The sequence below is a fragment of the Pinus tabuliformis genome, chromosome 3_2 (assembly GCF_031772625.1).
Source record: "Pinus tabuliformis cultivar Carrire ecotype Pingquan chromosome 3_2, CPIR1, whole genome shotgun sequence".
NCBI classification, from domain to species: domain Eukaryota; kingdom Viridiplantae; phylum Streptophyta; class Pinopsida; order Pinales; family Pinaceae; genus Pinus; species Pinus tabuliformis.
In genome coordinates this window covers 658,154,161-658,176,019 of record NC_142302.1, presented here as the reverse complement: position 1 = coordinate 658,176,019, position 21,859 = coordinate 658,154,161, and the positions used below count along the sequence as shown (strand labels likewise).

General features: G+C 39.7%; 1 protein-coding gene across 2 annotated transcripts in view; it reads right to left on the bottom strand.

Moving 5' to 3' along the window:
• LOC149182384 (putative polyribonucleotide nucleotidyltransferase 1, chloroplastic) overlaps positions 1 to 21,859 on the bottom strand; it is a 411,698-nt gene that overhangs the window by 272,559 nt on the left and 117,280 nt on the right. Inside the window, exons 5-7 of one of the 2 annotated variants that reach the window (XM_089416828.1) lie at positions 20,843 to 20,926; positions 4,091 to 4,155; positions 3,760 to 3,916 (exon numbers count right to left, since the gene is read on the bottom strand). In XM_089416828.1, coding sequence (XP_089272954.1) covers positions 3,760 to 3,916; positions 4,091 to 4,155; positions 20,843 to 20,926 — 306 coding nt within the window. The remainder of the gene's footprint in view (positions 1 to 3,759; positions 3,917 to 4,090; positions 4,156 to 20,842; positions 20,927 to 21,859) is intronic. The other variant, XM_089416829.1, reaches the window with a different exon arrangement.

Below are 21,859 nucleotides of genomic sequence, written 5' to 3'. Positions count from 1 at the left end.
TACCTTGACTAGGCCGCAGTTATTTGGAGGTTGTTTGTGTGGATTGATAAGGATTGTTGCAACATGCACATGCCCTAACCAGGAACAACAATGCAGCAGTGATTGTGTAGTGTGTTGGGTCAAAGTTTTGACGCAATCAGCCCTCACCCTATACAGACTTGGAGCAGCATAGCAGGATGTATAGTGCACATAGGAGCAGCAATGAGTACATGTTGTACAGTGCAGCATAGTGCATATAGGAGCAGCAATGCATAGCATGATGTATAGTGCAGGATATGATGGTGCAGCATGGTGTAGATCAGTGTTGTTGGACATTGGAGCAGCAATGGGACAGCATGGTAATGATGGGCATATAGCAGCAGCGAGAATGCATACACCAGCAGGATGATGAGGTATTGCAGCATCAGGGTGATGAGGTATTGCAAACAAGATGATGAGGTATTGTAGCATGCATTTGGGTGCAGCATAGTGCAATGTATAGCTTAGCATAGTGCAGCAATGCAATGATGGGTACAGTCATGATTGGTGAAGCATGATGAGATGTAGCATAGTGATGATGGGTGCAGCATGGTGCAGCACAGTGAGGTGCAACATGATGATAAGATGCAGCACAATGATAGGTACAGCATGGTGATGGAGTCACCTTGGAGAATCAGTTGAAGCAACATGTCTTCAACTAAGTTCAGCTACCTCAGGTATCATCTTCTTAGAGATGATCTATGCTCTTATTTAGATAAGTCAAAGTGTTGACTTTTGTTGTATATGTACTATCTCTCTCTCTCTCTCTCTCTGCTGAACTATTGAAGAACATATAAGAAGAATTGATCAAGGGTTTCCCCACATTGGGGTTTGTCCCTAGCTAGCGCCACATCTTATGTCCTCTTGTCTTGGCTTGTCTGCGATTTATTTTTATGTTCTATCTGCAATTTACTATTATGCTGATGTGATTGCTAATCTGCAAAAGATATTGAGGTAATTGTGAAAATTGAAATAAATTGCTCTAAGCATAAAGCATACCTAAAATTAACACCAATGCCCTTGACTTTCTAACAATTCGGCACTTGGGTATGCTGAAACTAGCCTGGATCTGAACTAGGCATCTCTCTGAATCTTCATATATTTCCCAACATTGCTACATCATCCCCTACCTGCCACATCATCATGCATTGTTGGATCTATAACTCCCTTGGGAATTTGAAGAAACTAAGACATGGGTTTTGTTCCCCTCATTGAGTAGACCAATCTTGATATATTATACATCAAATTCTATCAAATGTTCCCCCCGTTAAGCCTCTTGGAAACCTATTCTAGCACATATCACGCCCAAGTGGATGATCTCTAACAACCTTGAGGATTTGCAAAATTTGTGTGTGGGTTTTTTCCTGTCATTGAATAGACCACTTTTTACACCATGCATGTCACAAACAACCCAATGCTCTACCTGAAAATCCCACGGAAATTTTTCCTTGTACTATTGACCAAGCTTAACTGAGTTGTAGGTAGCCACCAGATGCTGAGATCCGAAAAATTCCACATGGCATAGAATCCTATCATCATGCTCTATAATATGAGACTAGGTTGATATTTTTTACCACTTGGACCATTTTGCATTGGGAATTGTGAATTGCATCAAGAAATGTGAAAGTTGTCACAAGAGACTACTATGTTGTGAGAGATGTCATGAGTAATACTGCACCAAATCCAAGGTCACCTATTGACTCTACAGACACTAACCATGTGGAATGACATAGGTGCACCTTGATGTGGGTTGGCCCATAGACCAGTGATCACCCCTACAAAATGTGGGCTCGCATAAAACCATGAGTCCCCATGAGAAGCCTACCAAAGTCCTCCAATCCAATCAAGGAAAAGATCGCCCAAGTGAAGCCTTCAAGGGATAGGGTATTGTCCAAGCAAAAAAGATAGGTATACACTCAAACTGACAAGACACGAGTCTAGGAGACCTAATACAGGGCCTCACATGGTTTGTACATGAATTTCACTTGTGACATTGGGCTTACAATGGTGGTGAATGATGCACTAAAAAATCTATGTGCACCAACTGAAAAAGGGGTGACAAGCCACAAACAATGAACAATGCATCAATCCATCTCTGCAAGCCCTCAGGGGTAGAAACCAACAAGGCCAAGCCATCAACAAAAAGGATAACCGAAATCAACACCTAGTGTAGAAGACAGCCATGCCCCTCCTGGATATGCTTATGTAGGAAAGACTAGCTCATCAATATAGATCCTGAAGAGGGTCGGCGAGAAGGGACATCCCGATTTCCATATTTGGGTAATTTCCAAATTTGAATACAAAGGTTCCTATTGTTTTTCTAGAGTCTTAGGTCAACCAATGGTAGCTCAAGATAGATTTCCAAACACAAAGAACCAAGAAGTTACACTTGCCTATCATAAATTAGCTTGAGAAATCATAAATTGCAGCAATATAATTGTTATTGATGGCAGCAAATTTAGCATCAGAAACAATGACAATAAAGTGTAAAATGAGGGCTAGAATTATAAGCAAACAAGAGAATAAATTACAACAAAATTCTATGGCTTAAAAGCCATTAACAGCACTTCAAACCCTAGACTCAAGGCCTAACTAATGGTTTTAAATTTCTCATAAAATGTAATTTTAACTTATCCAATGCATTCGAAACAATTCCTAACCCTAGGACATCAATGTCCAAGCCAGTAATTTGCTGAAAATATATGATTTTGCTATAATAAAACCCTAATTTACGCTAGAATTTTTTTTCCAAGTATAATTGATTATCACAAGAGATAGATGACCACTGCCTTCTCAATCTAGAGCTAATTGAATCTACGAACATACAAACTTAGGAAAACTTCGAAGTAGATACAAAGTTCAAAAGAGCTAAGACAAGTTAACGTACTTAACCTAGGGTTTCAATCAACATTCTCAATTTCCAAAACATAGATTAAGGGAAGGAGCTAACATGCTACTTCCTCAAAGACTTAGAAGAAGAGTTTGTTTAACAAAGATCATAAAACAAATATCACACTAACATGCTTATTACATGACTCATCCATCCAATAAAACATAAAACCAAGATAAAAGATGTTAACCTACTAGATTTACCATGCATTCATCCAAGTTGCACCATGACCATCCAAGAAAAGAGATCATATCCACATCCATGAAGTCCCTAACTAGTGCTCCATAGTGAACTAGAGAAAAGAATAGTAATCCAAAAGATGTGTATCTCTCAGGTTCTGCCATGACACAAAGAAGCCAAGTGCTCCCCTACGTATACTAGGGCAACCAAAGCACTTTACCTCTAATTATTCTAAAAGCTCCAAAAGTAACAAATCCACGATAAAAAGTGGATCTGTCATCAAGCCGACTCCCAATAGCATTTCTCCAATAACATCGTGTGCAAGTCATGTCATACCCTGATAAATATACTACTGCTAGGATTTCTATTTACCCTGACACAACTCATATTTTTTTGTGTACTCAAAGACAAATGCAACTCCTGATCCACTGATTGCAGGTCCTGCCCATGAGCCTGTAAACCATGCCCCTGTTGATACTCTCCAGATCACTGGTCATAGTTCCACAAAGCAGAACTTAGAACCCATTGTGTGTTTAGCTCTGCAGAATTGTTCACATTTTTCTTGTCCAGGATTCAGAGATAAATCTTATAGTTTTCTCTACCAAAACCTCAAAAAGGACTAATAAAAGTTATGTCTTCATGAAGTATGGACAAAGGCACAGAATTTGAACCTCGATCATTTGTATGGCATCAGCTGTGCCAGCAATTAACAAGTCTAACTTTGATGACTCCATCTGCTGCACAGTTGGATTAACCACAAACCGGTCACCTATCAGGCCAACCCGCACGCCTGCAACTGTTTGTGATATTGGCACTTCTGATAATGCTCTGTAAAACAAATACAGGTAACTGTTTATATGCATTGGCATTCAATCAATAAACATTATTTCTCCCTATTAGGATAATCACTTTAAAGGGTCTGCCCATTTGAAAGTGTCAATCCAAATGATCACATAGAGCCAGTGTGCATACGGTTATAAAAGGAAATATAGCAAAACTTACAATGCAATTCCCGCTGCTGTAATTGCAAGTGAATCAGGAGAATGTAAGCTGTCATAACTCAAAACCTGCAAATGCAAAAAATCCATAAAAAGCAAAATGCACCATAGTGTAGCCAGGGAATTGATAAAAACAGCAGCAAGAATCATCATTGTTGAAGGAAAGGGCATTTAACAGACTCTTCAGTCACTATGTATCAGAGTAACCATTAAAAAGCCCAGGAATTTTCATACTGTACTAATGCAGACATAACACGCTTCTGTTAACAAGAACGAGGAATTTTTTACATAGCTTCTATTTACCGAATTTTTCAGCTGAATGAAGCCCCATGGTTAAATTTCTTAATTTCTAACCTACATAAAGAAAGGACTATGGTTTATATTGTTAGTGATGCTTTGCTCTAATGTTTATCTCCAAATCACAGACTACAATTCTATGACAAGTCAGTCCCTCATTACTTCTCATTTCCCCACTGTAAGATTACCTTGAATACCCATAATTCAAACTGCATTTTGTATAGATATTATGCTCAAAACCCTAACCACATTTTTCCTCCTCACAATAGAACTCCTCTCCACTTGAACCTAGCCAGAAGCTGAAGCAGGGTTTTAGAAGTCAAGGTAGCAATTTGATTTCTTTCAGTTAGGATCATGAGCTTCAAGCCCAAAAATTAAGCCTGGAAAGATAAAGGTCGAAAGATGGAATTAGAGATTAAGTTAGCTGGTGGTGCTGCATTGGCTTCTTGTTGGTACAGTGCAGAACGACATCAAAATGAGAAAGGAGGTGTGTCTCTGCAGGAATGGAAATCTGGCTTTGTTTCAGCTGCAAATACATTTTCTGATCTGTATGCTTCTCATGTGCAGCCTGGAATGCTTTATGAGATGCTGCCTCCCACTTCTTTTAAATGAACCATCTACACTACTATGTTCAATTTTGAATACCTATGTAGCAGTATCAGCGATGAGACACGAGATTGAAGAATGTCGATAAGTTTGAGCAGATCTGAGAACTGAATGCAATATGGCAAGAGGATGGGCATCTTGGCATACTTGAAGTTATTGAAGAGGCTATTGTGTTTAACCATACCAGCTAAAAGTTTCACAATGGTAGATGTTTCTCCACCAATTGTGTAATGTCCTCTTCCAATTAATTGGTCAGGGCAGGACAAAATAGCCTATTCAACCCCATAGGCTATAGTCTTTGATAAAGGGGGGACCCATTATCCAATGTTTTAGGGAAACATTGAGTAAATTTTAAGGTAGTTGTGGCAAGAAGCCAAATTGGGGGTTGCACTTATAACCCCTCACATTAGAAAGAACCCCATGAGGAACCTATAAATAAAGGGGAGATGGAATCAATTGAGCATTCGTCGAATTGGATTAAATTATCTCTCTTCTTCTTGAGCTGAGGCTCTGAGGGTTTTAAGACCCCTTCTCCTTGTCTAGTTTCAGTGGAGGTGATCCCACCCTAGCTAGTCTCTACTGATTTCGGTGGTGAAAGATTCCACCTTAGTCATCTCTCTCCATCCTTTATCTGCTATTATTCATCCAGGACAGTGTTGATTTTTTATTTGGCACCAATTTTGATCAGCTGAAGGATCAGTCTGCACCTTGTTTGAGGACAGTCTGAGATTTGTTTTAGGACAGCAAAGGCACAATACAACCACACGGCCGCAGCAGTGGCGGCTAGCCACAGACCACAGCTGCAGGTTAATGCATAGGATCTGAGGGGCATTTCTGTGATTTCTGTAACATCTAAGCCAATGAAGAGGGCAGCGAGTTGGTTCCAGGCAGTTGTTCAAGACAGCAGGCTTGACAGTTGTCACAAACCCTCCTTGACAATGGACCTGTGGACGCAGGGAAGATGAGGCACTAGATAACAGTGAGTTATTACTTAGTATAGTAATCACTGGATTGAATAAGGGTTAATAGTAGAAAATATTGAATTGTCCAAGGGGAAATCTGGACTATATTACTCATAAGTTGGAAGCATTATTGTTGAATTGCTGTTGTGGATATTTTGACTGATAAACAACCACTTTGGATACTCGGAATCTTTGGTATATCGGCCCTAGCGGCAAAATTGATATGTTGTATGGTTTACTATTGTAATTTGTGATATCTCTACTTAGAACAGAAATACTACTTTGGAAATTGTTAGGGTCAATTATACTGGTGGAAAATTGGTTGGATAAATCTAATGTTTAGTCCTAACCTATTGTGGTTGATTATACTGCTGTTGGAAAAATCTTCTATATTATTGGTGCATTTCATAGGAGGATATTGACTGTTGTATGAATGGATGAATCTGTTCTATTTTAGATTTATTGGAAATCCTAGTCAAAAATAAAGACCTAAGGATCAAAATGCCCTTGGGACATTACAGTGGTATCAAAGTTGTACATCCTGCCATCTTGTGAGTATATGAGCCTTGTATGCTTTCAGAAGATACAAATAACATTACAGTCAAAAAGAATAGTACTACCCACAGCACAGCCATGGGGGATAGGGAAGAACAAGGAGGACTGGATACTAATAATCTCTTACGTGTTAATCCATGGGCAAGGACAGCAATAAATGGTGCATCTCATGTAGGCCATAAACAATCTAGGTAACAATATTACTAATGGTTTGAATGCCTATAACAGGACTAGTGCTGAAGGGAGCAGCAAGCTTAATCCTGGCTATCCTGGCTCCTTCACTACATTTGCACAATCTAACAACAAGGCAACCAATGGAAGTAATCATGCACCCTTACTTCCTCGATTTTGAGACAGTCATCCAACGGCAACACAAGGAGCAGAAGAGCATGATGGACTTTTTAATGAGTACTTTCGGGAGTATCCAGCACTGGAAAAAATACACAAGCAGCCATATATTTCCAAGAATACAGCAACATCAAATACAAAAATAGACCCAGGGAACAACGTAATCAGGATTTAATGCGCAGGTAGGAAAGTTGCCAATCCCCTCTTTTCACAGATCATCTAAATGCTCAGCAAGGGCTTGGGTACAAAAGTTGGACACCTAATTCCGACTTAATCCCATGCAGGAAGCAAACACTATCCAATTTTCCACTTTACATTTGGAAGGGGAGGCACATGAATGGTGGTACCATGGATTGGTCACCTTGGGGCACTCCAACATAGCCTCTTATGTGGACTTCACCCAAAGGCCGATAGAACGTTTTGACCAGAAGAATCCTAATATACATTTTAGAGAGTTGGCACAACTCAAACAACTAGAACACCAAAGGTTTACATCGCAGAATTCAAAAATGACAACAGTCATGGTGATGGACATATTCGAACAAAGATTAATCATGCTTTTCATGAAAGGGTTAATCGAACCCCTACATGGCCACTATCCTAAAAGACGCCATCACTAGGACACGAGATATGGCAGATGTAGTACCAAAAACTATAGCCCCTTCCAAACCATTCATTCCTTACAAATATGAAGATAAGAAGCCCTTAAAACATGATTGGACCAAGAAGGGCATGTTGGATGACAAAACCAAGGGCGAGCTAAGGAGAAAGAAACTTTGCTTCACTTGTAAGGAACCATGGGAACCAAGCACCGATGTAGGGGCAAAGGAAGAATCCACTACATTGAAGTAGTCTCCGACAGCGAAGATGAAGAAGATCCAACACCAACACCAAACAATAAGCCTAGCAGTCCCGAAGAAGAGAAGCTGCATGATGTTGAAGGAAATGTAACTAGGTTCGGTCTTCATAAATATACTTTTGATATTTGTACTTATTCAAGAAAAGAAATATTATTTTTATAATGTATGTCAATGAGTTTCTTGCTCACTGAAATAGGTCTAGCACATGTTAAAGTGTTATAGGTGAGTCAAATGGTCAAAAGAAAACGTTAAAGACCTTAAGGGCATGTTACACCATGTATAATTTGTATAAGAGTCAAAGAATATCTCTCCAAGCAAATTCAATGTCCTCTCCATGCAACCACATCATCAAAGAAGTAATTCCGATGCAAAAGAAGTAAAGTCGGCCTACTGTCCTCAAGTCGGCCTCAAGTCAGCCTAAAGGAGGGACAGTCCTCTATATATAGAGGCTGTCCACTCCTCCAATGACAAGCATTCATACCTCTGAATTAGCGAGCAAAAGAAGCCAAGAAAAGGTGAAAGAAGTCGAGAAAAGGAGCCTCTAGTGCAGCGAAGAAGGAAGAGAAAAACCGAGTGATAAAGGGCTGTTCTAAGTGTGAATTACAGTCACACGTGCGAGAAAAGGAAGGGTAATCTGCAGTCGTTATAGCAGCCACATCACAGTTACATAGCTCTCTTGTTTGGGCTAGAAACTTAGGCCTATAAGGTCTCCTACTCAAGCAAATAAGAGACCCTCACAAGCAAAGGAGAAAGCAGTCAAAACCTAAGGGAAACCTCCCACATGTGTGAAAAACTAGGGCTGCAGTGCTGTCACATCAAGTCTGCAACCTCACATCAAGAAGGAGCTCGGTTGGTTAAGAGAAGGAAGGCATCATCTTATGTGAAAGAGTTCACTAAGGATCAAGAAGAAATATCTCATCTAGAACTAAGCATAAGAAGGTCTATCACCAGTTTCCGAAAGAAGTAGGAGGACGAAATGCCGGGAAACAAAGTGCAAAAAGAAGGAAGGATTTGACTTGTGCTTGGAGAATATTCTTGTCAAGGGTTTAGGGTTTGGCATTGATCAATAAGAAGCGTCAATAAGAGAAACTTACTAAAGGGTTTTCCTCTCAAAAGAAGAGAGGTTTTGGCCCTGGCAGAGAGCCAACATCTTGTGTTCTCGTTCTTATGTTTTTGGTAGCAATTTGATGAAATACACACACATGCATTAATAAGAAGAAGAAAAAGATTAAGCTAACAAGAAAAAGTAAAAAGACTCTACAAATTGTTATCAAGTTAAGAAGAATCACACTACACCTAATTGCCCTAGATTCTTCAACATGGTATCGGAGCTAAGGTGACACATCAAGGAAAGGGCATCTCAAGAACACTCATGAAGGAAGGACATTAACAAAAGTTGAAGCATCAAGCCAAGAAGTCTCTATCACATCAAGGACAAGAAGTCCTACCATCTATCATTCATCAATGGACACTACAAAGTTAGAAGAAGGGCCTTATATACAGGCACCTACAAAGAAGAGCATATCAAAGAGGGACCTACATCAAGCCACAAATCATCAAGCAAGCCCACTTGGAGAAGACATCTTGGGAAACATCAAGATTCAAGGAAAGCAAGCCATCAAGACTTCGAGGAGAAAATAAGTCAACTACATTTCAAAATATATCAAGTAAGTACTAAGTTGCACGAAACGCCGAAACGTTCCAGAGTTTCCGAAACAGGTACATTTAGAAATGTCACCTCCCAAAAATGGAAACGTGGGCCGAAACGTCAGCGGAAACGTCGTATATGTATATCTAAAAATATAGATATAAAGAAATAAGTGAATAACACATTATCTTGCCAGAAAAAAGGGAATAAGACCCATACATGACAATTTAAAAGGAAAAAGAAGTCTATATTAACTCTAATATATGACTACATGATGGTCGAGTTTCGGCCAAGTTTCGGAGTTTCGGGTATGGGTATAACCCGAAACGTTGGGTTCTTTGAAGTTTCGTGCAACATAGAGTAAGTATATGTCCCCTTTTGAATATACATCAATGGCTTTTTGCAAGGAAAGCAACAAATTGGTAGGTACCAATAACTTTCTTGCATGGAAGAAGAGGACTGATTTACTTCTCAAGGAGAATAAGCTTCTAGAACATGTCAAAGGGAATATCACTATCCCTGCTAAGGAACAAACCCAAGCCTTAGCCAATTACAATAAGGATGAGACAAGAGCTCAAAGGATTCTAATAGAATCTATCAGGGACTCTCTCATTCCTTATGTCTCCAAATTTGAAACATCAAAAGAAATTTATGATAAGCTAGTAGAGTTATTCTCGGTATCCACATCCTGAGAAGTGATATCTCTAAGAAATGAATTGTACAAGATGAAGATATCAAAGGAATAAATAGCTCCCTACTTCATGAAGATCTTTGAAATGAGGGATCAACTTCAAGAGCTTAGGGAAGTCATGTCTGACAGAGAAATGACAACTGTGGTACTCAATGCTCTACCTGAGGATTGGGGCAACTTCACATCAAGCATATATGTCAAGAAGGAAGCAACCACACTCAATGAAATGTGGTCTCTATGCAAGACAGAGGAAACCAGACTTAAAGCAAAGGAAGATGTGGGGTCAAAGGAGCAAGCATTTGCTACCATGGCCAAGAGAGAGGAAAAAATTGGCAAATTTGGTCCACGAAGAACGAACAACAAAGATATGTCCAAAATCCAATGCTATGGATGCCAAGAATATGGACACTACAAAAGGAATTGTCCTAAGCTTAATAAGGACAACAACAACAAAAGAAAAAGGGAAGAAGCTCATGTGACTTAAGAAAGAAGAAGACAAGAAGCAAAAGAAGGAAGATCCTCCGGATCTCTACTATGACTAAGTCTACTTCTTTACTTAAGGTCTTCCTTCAAGGTTTTGAGTTAGATAGAAGCATGTAGGAATAGAATAAAATTGCATGGCTAGAAACATCTTCTAGAATCTAGAAGCATGATGTACATAGAGTTCTAAATACTCATGTAGAAAGAGCATTTATAAATAGGAATAAAATGCATGGTTAGAAATATCTCTAGAATATAGGAGCATGGTAGATATAGCTCAAGATATTCATGTACAAGGAGCATACCTAGTATAGGACCTCATCCACAATGAAAGAAAATTGATCATGATTAAGAGTCTTAGAAGACCTCCATCATCAAAAGGAAAGAAACATTTGCAGGGTAAGGGTCTTCAAGATCCTATGATGGAATCTTCAAAAGAAGATTCATAAACAAAGACAAATGTCTCAGTGGGAATCCCATTCATGGGATTCAAGAAAAGGATGATATGCAGGGAAGCTAAGATGAAGCAAGAAGGGCCACACCAAGGACAACCAAATGAAGCTATGAAGATCAAAGGAGAATCAAGATGAGGTATGTATGCATCAAAGTTTAGTCATCATTTGTATAGTATTGAGTCATGGGAATATTTCTATAACATGATCAAGTAGGAAAGAATCTCTTTCACCAATGACACGCTCGAAGGCATGTACTACAATGCAATGACGGTCAACAAAAGAAAATATGCTCACATAAGGAGTATAAGATTGTTGACTAAGAAGCAAGAAGAAATGTTGACTAGTCGAGGAAGCAAGCAATGAAGAAGTGCTCTCACAAGGAGCATAAGGTGGTTGACCAATCTATCTAAGAAGAAGCAAATGAAGAAAGAGATCAAGCATGTGAAGAACACCATGATCACAAAGAATCACTATCTGACAAAGAACCATTGAACATATCTCCCGAAAGAAGGCAGGACAACTCTGACAAAGGAAGGAAGGACCCTTGACACCTATGAAGGCCTTGGAGATATGAAAGGTGTAGATAACTGATTTTACTCTACAAAGATGTCATGATGAAGAAGCCATCCAGCGAAAGCAAAGCAATGTTGAAGCAATATCAGAATGAAGTCATGAAGCGCTACTAGATCAAAGCATGGGAACAAGCAAGCTCAACAAAGCATCCATGAGAAGAGTATTCTGAAGCATGGACAAGATGACAAAGGAATAGCCATATGACAAGAGAACCTAATATTAGACAAGAAGATGACTTTCCACGAAGGAAGAAATGACATGTAGGGCCAGGAAGGAAAGTGATCGATGGATGGTGCCCTACCAAGAGGAAGTTCGAACAAAGACTTCATGACATCGAAGGAAAGAAGAAGATCAAGCAGCTGAAGGACCCACAAAGAAGAAGTTGTTGATGAATGGACAAGTCCCTAGCTAAGAGGGAGTTATAACAAGTTCCCGATTACAAAGGAACTTGGACAAGTACCTTGTCAGAGAATACTTGGGCATGTCTTCCTCAATTGAGAGGAAGTGATAGACAAAACATTCTTGTCTTCACTTGGGAAGAAAGAATGAGAGGATTGGGTAATCATCTGGCATCTGATACTCTTTGAGAATGTGTAGGGCATCCAAGACAAGAGTAGGCAAGAGAACTGATATTCTTTGAGGGTTGGGAACCCAAGATAAGAATAGTCCTAGAAGGTCATACTCAGTGAACACCTGGATGGGTATGTACTAAGGTGTCTATAAGTCTCGCCGACATTGTGCTCCGATCTATTGAGAGATAAAGTTGTCAGTCAAGGCCTTGTTGTGGAAACAATGTTAGCTTTTATGACGCTATAACAGATGAATTGAAATCCAGTTTCTCTTATGTGAATTCTTCAAGATTGAAACATAGCCAAACACCTTGTAATGTTGTATGAATACCTCCCTAGTTAAGAGGGAGTGTTGAAGGAAATGTAACTAGGTTCGGTCTTCATAAATGTACTTTTGATATTTGTACTTGTTCAAGAAATGAAATATTATTTTTATAATATATGTCAATGAGTTTCTTGCTCATTGAAATAGGTCTAGCACATGTTAAATTGCTATAGGTGAGTCAAATGGTCAAAAGAAAATGTTAAAGACCTTAAGGGCATGTTACACCATGTATACATTTGTATAAGAGTCAAAGAATATCTCTCCAAGCAAATTCAAAGTCCTCTCCATGCAACGACATCATCAAAGAAGCAATTCTGATGCAAAAGAAGTAAAGTCGGCCTACTGTCCTCAAGTCAGCCTCAAGTCGGCCTAAAGGAGGGACAATCCTCTATATATAGAGGTTGTCCACTCCTCCAATGACAAGCATTCATACCTCTGAAATTAGCAAGCAAGAGAAGCCGAGAAAAGGTGAAAGAAGTCGAGAAAAGGAGCCTCTAGTGCAGCGAAGAAGGAAGAGACAAAACCGAGTGATAAAGGGTTGTTCTAAGTGTGAATTACAGTCACACGTGTGAGAAAAGGAAGGGTAATCTGCGGTCATTATAGCAGCCACATCACAGTTACATATCTCTCTTGTTTGGGCTAGAAACTTAGGCCTATAAGGCCTCCTACTCAAGCGAAGAAGAGACCCTCACAAGCGAAGGAGAAAGGAGTCAAAACCTAAGGGAAACCTCCCACACATGTGAAAAACTAGAGCTGCAGTGCTGTCACATCAAGTCTGCAACCTCACATCAAGAAGGAGCTCGGTTGGTTAAGAGAAGGAAGGCATCATCTTATGTGAAAGAGTTCACTAAGGATCAAGAAGAAATATCTCATTTAGAACTAAGCATAAGAAGGTCTATCACCAGTTGCCGAAAGAAGTAGGAGGCCGAAGTGTTGGAAGGAGGACAAAGTGTCGGGAAACAAAGTGCAGGAAGAAGGAAGGATTTGACTTGTGCTTGGAGGATATTCTTGTCAAGGGTCTAGGGTTTGGCATTGCTCAATAAGAAGCTTCAATAAGAGAAACTTACTAAAGGGTTTTCCTCTCAAGAGAAGAGAGGTTTTGGCCTTGGCAGAGAGCCAACATCTTATGTTCTTGTTCTTATGTTTTTGGTAGCAGTTTGATGAAGTACATACACATGCATTAATAAGAAGAAGAAGGAGATTAAGCTAACAAGAAAAAGTAAAAAGACTCCACAAATTGTTATCAAGTCAAGAAGAATCACACTACACCTAATTACCCTAGATTCTTCAACATGTGAGGAGGCTAAAGAAGAGGAAAAGCCCCGTGAGGAGTGTTGAAGAATGTAACTAGTGTCAGTCTTCATAATTATATTTGAAATGTATTTGTCAAAAGAAATAAAAAGAAATTTTATTATTTAATAAATTGACTTATTAAAGCATGGGTTTCATACTTGGGTCAATTTTTCTTAGGTCAAAGCCTCCATTGAAGGCTTCTAGGGTTTATGTCAAGTGTCCTTGTCCATGTCATATTGAAAAAGACGCTTCTTGGGATTTATTTGTCAAAAGAAAATTTTACTTTAATGTAAAATAGGTCAATTAGGCCTCCTCCACCAAGTTGGCCTCAAACTAGACAAGTCGTCCTAAATTGGGGGGTAGAATCACTATATAAATGCAGCAACTCGACCTCATTTGTCTCTCACACACAACAAGTTTGATCTGCAACTTCTGGGGCCAAAAAAAGTGTGAATTTTAAGGAAAGAAGAAGAAAAGGATAGCGAAGAAGAAGGTGGTCTCTCACAAGTATAAGAAGTCAAAATCCTCTCTTTCTCTCACACATGTGAAGTTGTGCAACTACTGGAGGGGCCAAAATCTACAGTACTAAAGCTGGGTCGAAATTCAGTAGCTGGGATCAAAGTTCTGAAACTGGGGCTGAAATTTTTGGGTTGATGTTGGGTTGTAGCCATTGGACAAGAAGAGACTATTGAAGGTTGGTGTATCACATTCGAAGGCTGACTTGGTGGAGGAGGAACGTCTATTGTTCTAGGGTCTTGGTCTATCTCATTTGAATTACTGAAGGAAGAGTTCTTGACTATGTTTTCACCTATATAGGGGTTTCTCCCTAACTGTGCACCTACATCTGGTGTCCTTGATCTTCGTGTTTTGGTTTTGGTAATTACTTGATGAACTAAAATAAAAGAAGAACATAAGAAAGATACTAATAAGAATACAAGGAAATCACAAGTAATTATCAACAAGAGAAAATCTTTCTGCTTTTCCAATTTTCCAACATGGAATCAAAGCTAAGGTGAAGAAGAAGGATAAAGGCAGTTTGAAGATCTATTGAAGAAAAGGAGATTGAAAGAAGGTCATTAAGGAAAAGGACTACATAAGAAGAGAAATCTATTATCTACAACAACTGTGTCAAACTCAATGAAGGGAGAAAACAAACTAGATGGAGCCTCCAAATATAGGGCATGGAAAAAGAGAATAGACCTCATCCTCAAAAAGAACAAAATTTTGGATCTGGTTCTAGGAAAAATCAAGAAGCCTACAGATGAAGCAGAGAAAGCAAAGTTCAGAGAAACCGAAATCTTGGCCATGAACCTAATAGTGGATGGAGTAAAAGACAACCTTATTCCATACATATCCAACATAGATTCTGCTTAAGAAATGTATGAGGCCCTATCCAAATTATTCACCATCAAAAACATTGGTCAAATAGCAAGCCTCAGGAATGTATTAAGAACTATCAAAATGGCGAAAGACGATACTGTGGCATCCTTCTTTAGAAGGATATCTAGAATCAAAGATGAACTTCAAGCAATAGATGAAATTGTACCAGAAAAGGAGCTCGTAATTACTACTCTTCTAGGTCTACCAAAATCTTGGAATGCTTTTGCATCAAGAATCAGCAATTGGAAAGATACTCCAACATTCGAACAAATGTGGAATGCATGCAGTCAAGAAGAAGCTAGAATATCATTAGTAAACAACAAGAAGGAGGATGAAGAAGAAAACATTTCGAATACCTATTTCACTCATCACAAGAAGAAGGGAACCTTCAAGAAGTTCAAAGGACCAAAGAAGAAAGTAGACCTATCAAAGATTAAATGCTACAATTATCATAAGATGGGTCATTATTAAAATCAATGTCCGGAGAATCCAAGAAATGGGAAGAGAGAAAGAGAACATGCGCATATTTTTGATGAAAGACCACTAAAGAAGAACAAGACAAAAGAAACTGAAGTCAAAGACCTATTTGCCAGAGACTCTTAGGGATATGATCCCTTGCATATTCTTCTACTTTAAGTTTTGCATTGTTTTCCTTTATGCTTTGATTTCTAGAACTTGTAGGTCTAACATGTCTTGTTAGAACACCTTGTATTTTTAGTTGTAGGTTTCCCTCTGTTAAAATTGGAAACCAGGGCCAAACTCCATGTGGATCACCTTATTTATGGCTTCTGATATTTTTCCTAGATTCCTCTCATTGAGAGGTGTAGGATTGATCTAAAGATCATCCAATTCCGATAAGTATTTATGGAGATATGGATTTATTTTGATTATGGACAAATTGTCAAGGTTAGCCAGCAAACTTATGTAGGCTCAGAAGCCCAACAGTCATGTCTATTCAACCTCAATGTTTGCATATAAATACAAGGAGCATTCTCCTCATTTGGACAATTCAATTCACTCATCTTCTCTCTCTCTCTCTCCCCTACGCATAAAAGGAGCCTCTCTCTCTCTCACACGTGTGGCTGAAAGGAAGACGTCCTATAGCAAGGAAGACGCAAAAAGAAGGACGCTAGGGCAACAAGTCATCTCTTTGACCAACATTGACCTTCTAGAAATGTGGATTGGGTGTGGTTGCCTTTCCTAGGCAGCCACAATTTTTGGCACGAAAATCGAGGTGATCTGACCTCTAGTTTGACCAGTGTTGACTGCCCTATTTTAGGGCTGCAAGTTGACTTCATAAATCTGCAAATTGACTGAACTTTTGGGGTTGTTCAAGGGTTGTTTCTTCAGGCTGTTCAAGGTCAAGTTGACCGGAAATTGACCAAGTATTTTAGAGGTCAATTTCAGCTAGTTTGACCAAGTTTGACTTTGTTGATCTAGGGTTTGTTGCTGCTGAGATAAAAATACAGAATTCAGATTTTGTACTATTCCTCTCTGCTGAACTATTGAAGATAAAAGAAGATTTGATCAAAGGGTTTCCCCTGCATTGGGGTTTGTCCTTGGCTAGCCGCCACATCTTGTGTCTCTTGTCTTGGCTTGTTTTCTGTTTATCATTTAATGTTCTATCTGCACTTTTCTTAATGTATGTGTGATTGCTAATCTGTGGCTGATAAGAAGAAAAATAAGTAAACTGCTCTAAGCATAGAACATACCATAATTGACATGGTATCGGAGCTGAGGTGAAAACAAAGCCCAAGCAAGAGCAAGAGCAAGAGCAATCACCGAAGAGAAAGTTGGAAAGGCTATCTTAAAAAGAAATCATGGGGTCCTCAACACACTTCCCTGCTGAAGACAAACTCCGTGAGAACTCTGACTATCACGGATGGAAGATATCTCTCGATCTAACATTAGAAGAGCAGGAAGTGTTGGACCATGTGAGAGGCCGGATTGTTGAGCCTCCATCAAATGCATCCGCTCCTGCTAGGAACAAATGGACCAAGGGAGAAGTCAAAGCAAGGAAGATCATCCAGGACTCTATCGACAAGCGCTTGGCGGCCTATGTTTCCGAGCTGAACACCTCCAATGAAATCTATGATAGACTAGTGAGTTTATTTAAAGTTAATGATGCAAATGAAGTCTTGTTTCTTAGAAATAAGCTGAAGGAAATTAAGAAGGGCAAAGATGAGAGTATGCAAGCATATTTCTTAAGGATCACCGAGATCAAGAACGATCGTCTATCTATTGGGGAAGTAATTCCAAACAGGGAAATGACACTCACAACTCTTGGAGGACTGCCATCTGAATGGTATATATTCAGGACTACTCTTCTCAACAATAACGAAATTCCTGGATTTGAGGAATTAATGGCCAAATGCATTCAAGAAGAAACGAGGCTGGAAGAGCAAGAAATGCCCATACTTAAAGGTCATCCCTCTGCCTTTTCTTCTCATACTAAAAGAAGCTAAATTCAAAGGAAATTGGACCCGAGCAAGAAATGCTTAAAATCATACAAAGAAGAAACAAACGGGGCTAAATTCAAAGGACGCCAAAGGGTGGAAGAAAAGGAAGATGTTACAATTGCAATAAAACAGGTCACTATGCAAGGGAGTGCCCTGATAAAAGGGACTCATACCACGACAATGATCAAAATCCCTCTCAAGGCAATCAAAGGAATGGCAGGTCAAATGGCAGAAGTAAAAGAAGTGCCGGAAATCAAGGAAGAGGACAACCATTCAAGAAGGCAAGAAATTCCAGGTATGAATCTAACAGTGTTAACAATAAGCAAGATGAATATTATCTACCAATAGCTTTATCTACCACTACTCCCCCGAACTCGCTGGGAAATTGACTTATTGATAATGCTGCCTCAAGGCACTTCACTGGTTACAAAAAAGCTCTCTATAATCTAATAGAGAAGGAAACCAACCTGTAAATTGTTCTTGGAGATAATTCAAAATATCCGATGAAAGGCGTAGGAAATGTCACTCTTCAATTGAATTAGGGTAATACCATCCACTTACAAGATGTATTATATGTACCTGATCTCAAAAAAAACCTGGTGTCCATGGAAGAGAAAGGCTACAAGGTGGCCTTCAATGATGGCAAGGTACGTGTATGGAAAAAGAACTTTAAAGATGCTTTTACTCTTGGGTTTCGAGTTGATTCATTATATTAGGTCGGTGGAAGTCTGCTGGGTGTCATGTCTTGTGACACATCTCTTCAGTGCGAACTATGGCATCGGAGGTTTGCTCACCTTCATTATAAAGCTCTACCCGATGTAAGAAAAATGGTGACCGGGATGCAAAGAGGCTGGCATTAAGAGGGAGACTACTACACCATATACTCCTGAACAGAATGGTGTGGCGGAAAGGAAGAATCGTACAATTGTGGACGTTGTTTGTGCTATGCTCCATGATCAAAGACTTCCGAAGTTTCTATGGGCAGAAGCAGCAAATACCCCCGTATATGTACAAAACTGATGCACTCATCAAGCATTGGGTTCCAAAACTCCCGAAGAAATGTTCACTGGTAAGAGCCCTGACATATCTCATTATAGAATTTTTGGAAGCCCTGTATATTTTCATGTGCCTAAAGAAAAAAGGAATAAATTGGGTGCAAGTGGAAAGAAAGGACTCTTCGTGGGCTATAGCGAAAACACTGAGGACTATAGAATCTATGTAGTTGGTCAAAGGGAAGTCGAGATTAGTCATGATGTCACCTTTGACGAAGATATGGCTCTTAGCAAGATAGACAATCTTCCTACTAAGGGGATCTAAAAAAGCTGACACCGGCGAACCGAAGGAAAAAGAAGATGAGACGATGCCCGATGTGGAAGAACCTATGGATCCTATTGATCCTCCTCCGCAAGAGCCTTCCTCTTCTAGGAAGAGGCCTTCATGGCTTACGGGGACACTTGATGATGCTGAAGGGCACATTGCACCCCGAGGAACCTTCCGTGAAAGTAAGAAGCCGAACAGGTATCAAGGATACCTGACCATCATGAGCACGATCATCAAAAATGAGCCTTCATCATTCATAGATGTCGTCAAGCATCAAGTATGGAAGGATGCTATGACCGAGGTATATGAGTCCATTATCAAAAACGATGTTTGGGATGTGGTCCCCAAATCCCAGGATAAAGCAGTTGTCACTTCAAAATGGCTTTACAAGATAAAGCATGCAGTTGATGGAAGTGCGGAAAAGTATAAGGCTCGTTTTGTCGCTCGTGGCTTCTCCCAGAAGGAAGGTATAGACTATGACGAGATATTTGCATCTATTGCCCGATATACCACCATTCGCTCGATCATAGCCCTTGCTGCTTCGCAAGGATGGAACCTACATTAGATGGATGTCAAGACTGCGTTCTTACATGGTTCGATCAAAGAGGAGGTCTATGTGGACCTACCCGAAGGATTTGAGATTTGTGATCAAGAATCTCATGTGTGCAGGTTGAAGAAGGCCCTCTATGGGCTAAAGCAAGCACCCCGAGCATAGTATGAGAGGATCGATAGCTACTTGATGAAGTTGGGATTCACTAGGAGTGAAGCCGACCCTAACCTTTACTTTAAGGTTATAGATGACAAGCCTCTCATATTGGTGCTATATGTTGATGGCCTCTTTCTAACAGGTGCAGACCCTCTCATTCACGAATGTAAGAGGGAGTTGTCAGAGTTCGAGATGAAAGACCTAGGACTTATGCACTATTTCCTAAGACTGGAAGTCTGGCAGAAACCAGGAGAGATTTTCCTATCTCAAGGAAAATATGTGGTGAATATATTGGAGAGATTTGGCATGGTGGACTACAAGCCCATAACTACCCCGATGGAGCTTGACCTCAAGAAGTTAAACAGTAGTGCTACCGGACCTGTTTTACAAAATGCTACCGAGTATCGTCAACTCGTTGGAGCATTAATGTTCTTGGTGAACTCCGTCCGGATATATGCTTTGCAGTCAACACATTGAGTCAACATATGGTTGAGCCTCACCACTCACATTGGATTGGTGCCAAGAATCTGTTGAGATATCTTCATGGCACAATTACTCATGGGTTGAGATACACTGTCGGAGATGTGAGACTACTTGGGTATATTGATGCTAATTGGGCAGGCAGTGTGGTGGACCGAAAGAGCACTTCCGGGTGTTGTTTCTCTTTGGGATCTGCCTCGATATCCTGGATGAGCAGGAAGTAGAAATCAGTGGCTTTGAGCACTGCCGAGGCAGAGTACATTGTTGCTAGCATGGCCTCCTGTGAGGCAGTCTGGTTGTGAAAGCTCTTCAGTGAGCTGTTTGGATTTACATTGGATACCACCGTGATTCTGTGTGACAACCAGAGCGGGATCCGGGGAAAACATGAAACAATTTCATGTTTCAGAATTTTCAGTGGTGATTTAGAATTAATTCTGCAGTTAGCGTCCTCTAATAACAAAACCTAGCAAAAGCTACAAGCAATCCTTTCTGGTGTATTTCACTGAAATTAGCATCTTCTAATAACAAAACACAGCAAAAATCGAAGATATCGGAATACATAGGAAATAATTTATAAAAGACCCAGTGCATGAAAATAAAAATACTATGTATTATACATAATTAAACCCCCAAAAGCATTGGATAATAAAATTTTACATAGTGATGTTATGCTCTTTAAGTTAGTTTCTCAATTCTTAGAAGTGCCATCCATAATTAAGACCAAAATAAAGAATGAATAGGAAGTGTACCCAAGAAAGTATTTGAGTTTCATGATAGAAGCCTTTCAAGATAGTTGGCCGCAAAGGCCTGTCAATCAGCCTGCAAATAAGTACCTGTAAAATATTGATGAGTCAGAATCATACAGATGTTCTCAGAACTGATACAAAAATATGCAGACAAATAATGGATATTAACTTCCGATCATAATATCAAGCAGAATGACTACCTACAATGCTTTGGTCTTCTAGAGCATCTTTTAATGTGACAGTCATATTTAATGCCTTTAAATAAAAATTAACATGTTTCTCTTGAAACTCATAAGTGGACCTAAGTACAGCTTCTTCAGGTAAGACCTCTCAAGACCTTACCTAATTAGAGCTCACTCTCAAATAGTGAGTTTGTATTTTTAAAAATTAAAACTACCCAAAGAGATATTTAAGATCAATGAAAATATGTTATAAATGTTGATTTTTGTGTAGCTTGGGAGTTACTCCAAGCCCTAGTGTTCGGGGTTTGGAGGGCAAAGTGCCACAAGTAGGCTTGTGGGCTTGAAACCCAAGCATGGGGTTTTGCACCCATTGCGATTTGGGCCAAAACCATGAAGAATTTCAGCATGACAAAATTTCAGGTGATAGAGCTTGGCATGCCAATTCCAAAGCTTCGAAAATCACCCAATCGGAGCTCTAGAACTTGAGATATGAATTGCTGAAGTTGACAATTAATTATGGACAGTCAAGTCATGTAGGCTTGGTCCAAGAAACATGCCCCTTCAACAAATTAGTGGAGCCCTTATTTTTGGCATAAATATAAGGTGTGAGACATTCATTTCAATCATCCTAAGGTGCATTCACATCAAAGAAGAGCTCTGAAATAAGAGTGTGGATCTGAGGCAAGGACGCAGGCAGCTGGAGCATGAGTTGGTAGTAGGTTACTTCTGTTTTGAGCTGCGGATTCTCTGTGAAAGAAGGCCACAGATCTGAGGCAGCCACCAGGAGCTTAAGGGACTTGTCTTGGCCAGATTTAAGGGGTGATTTCCTTACCAGATC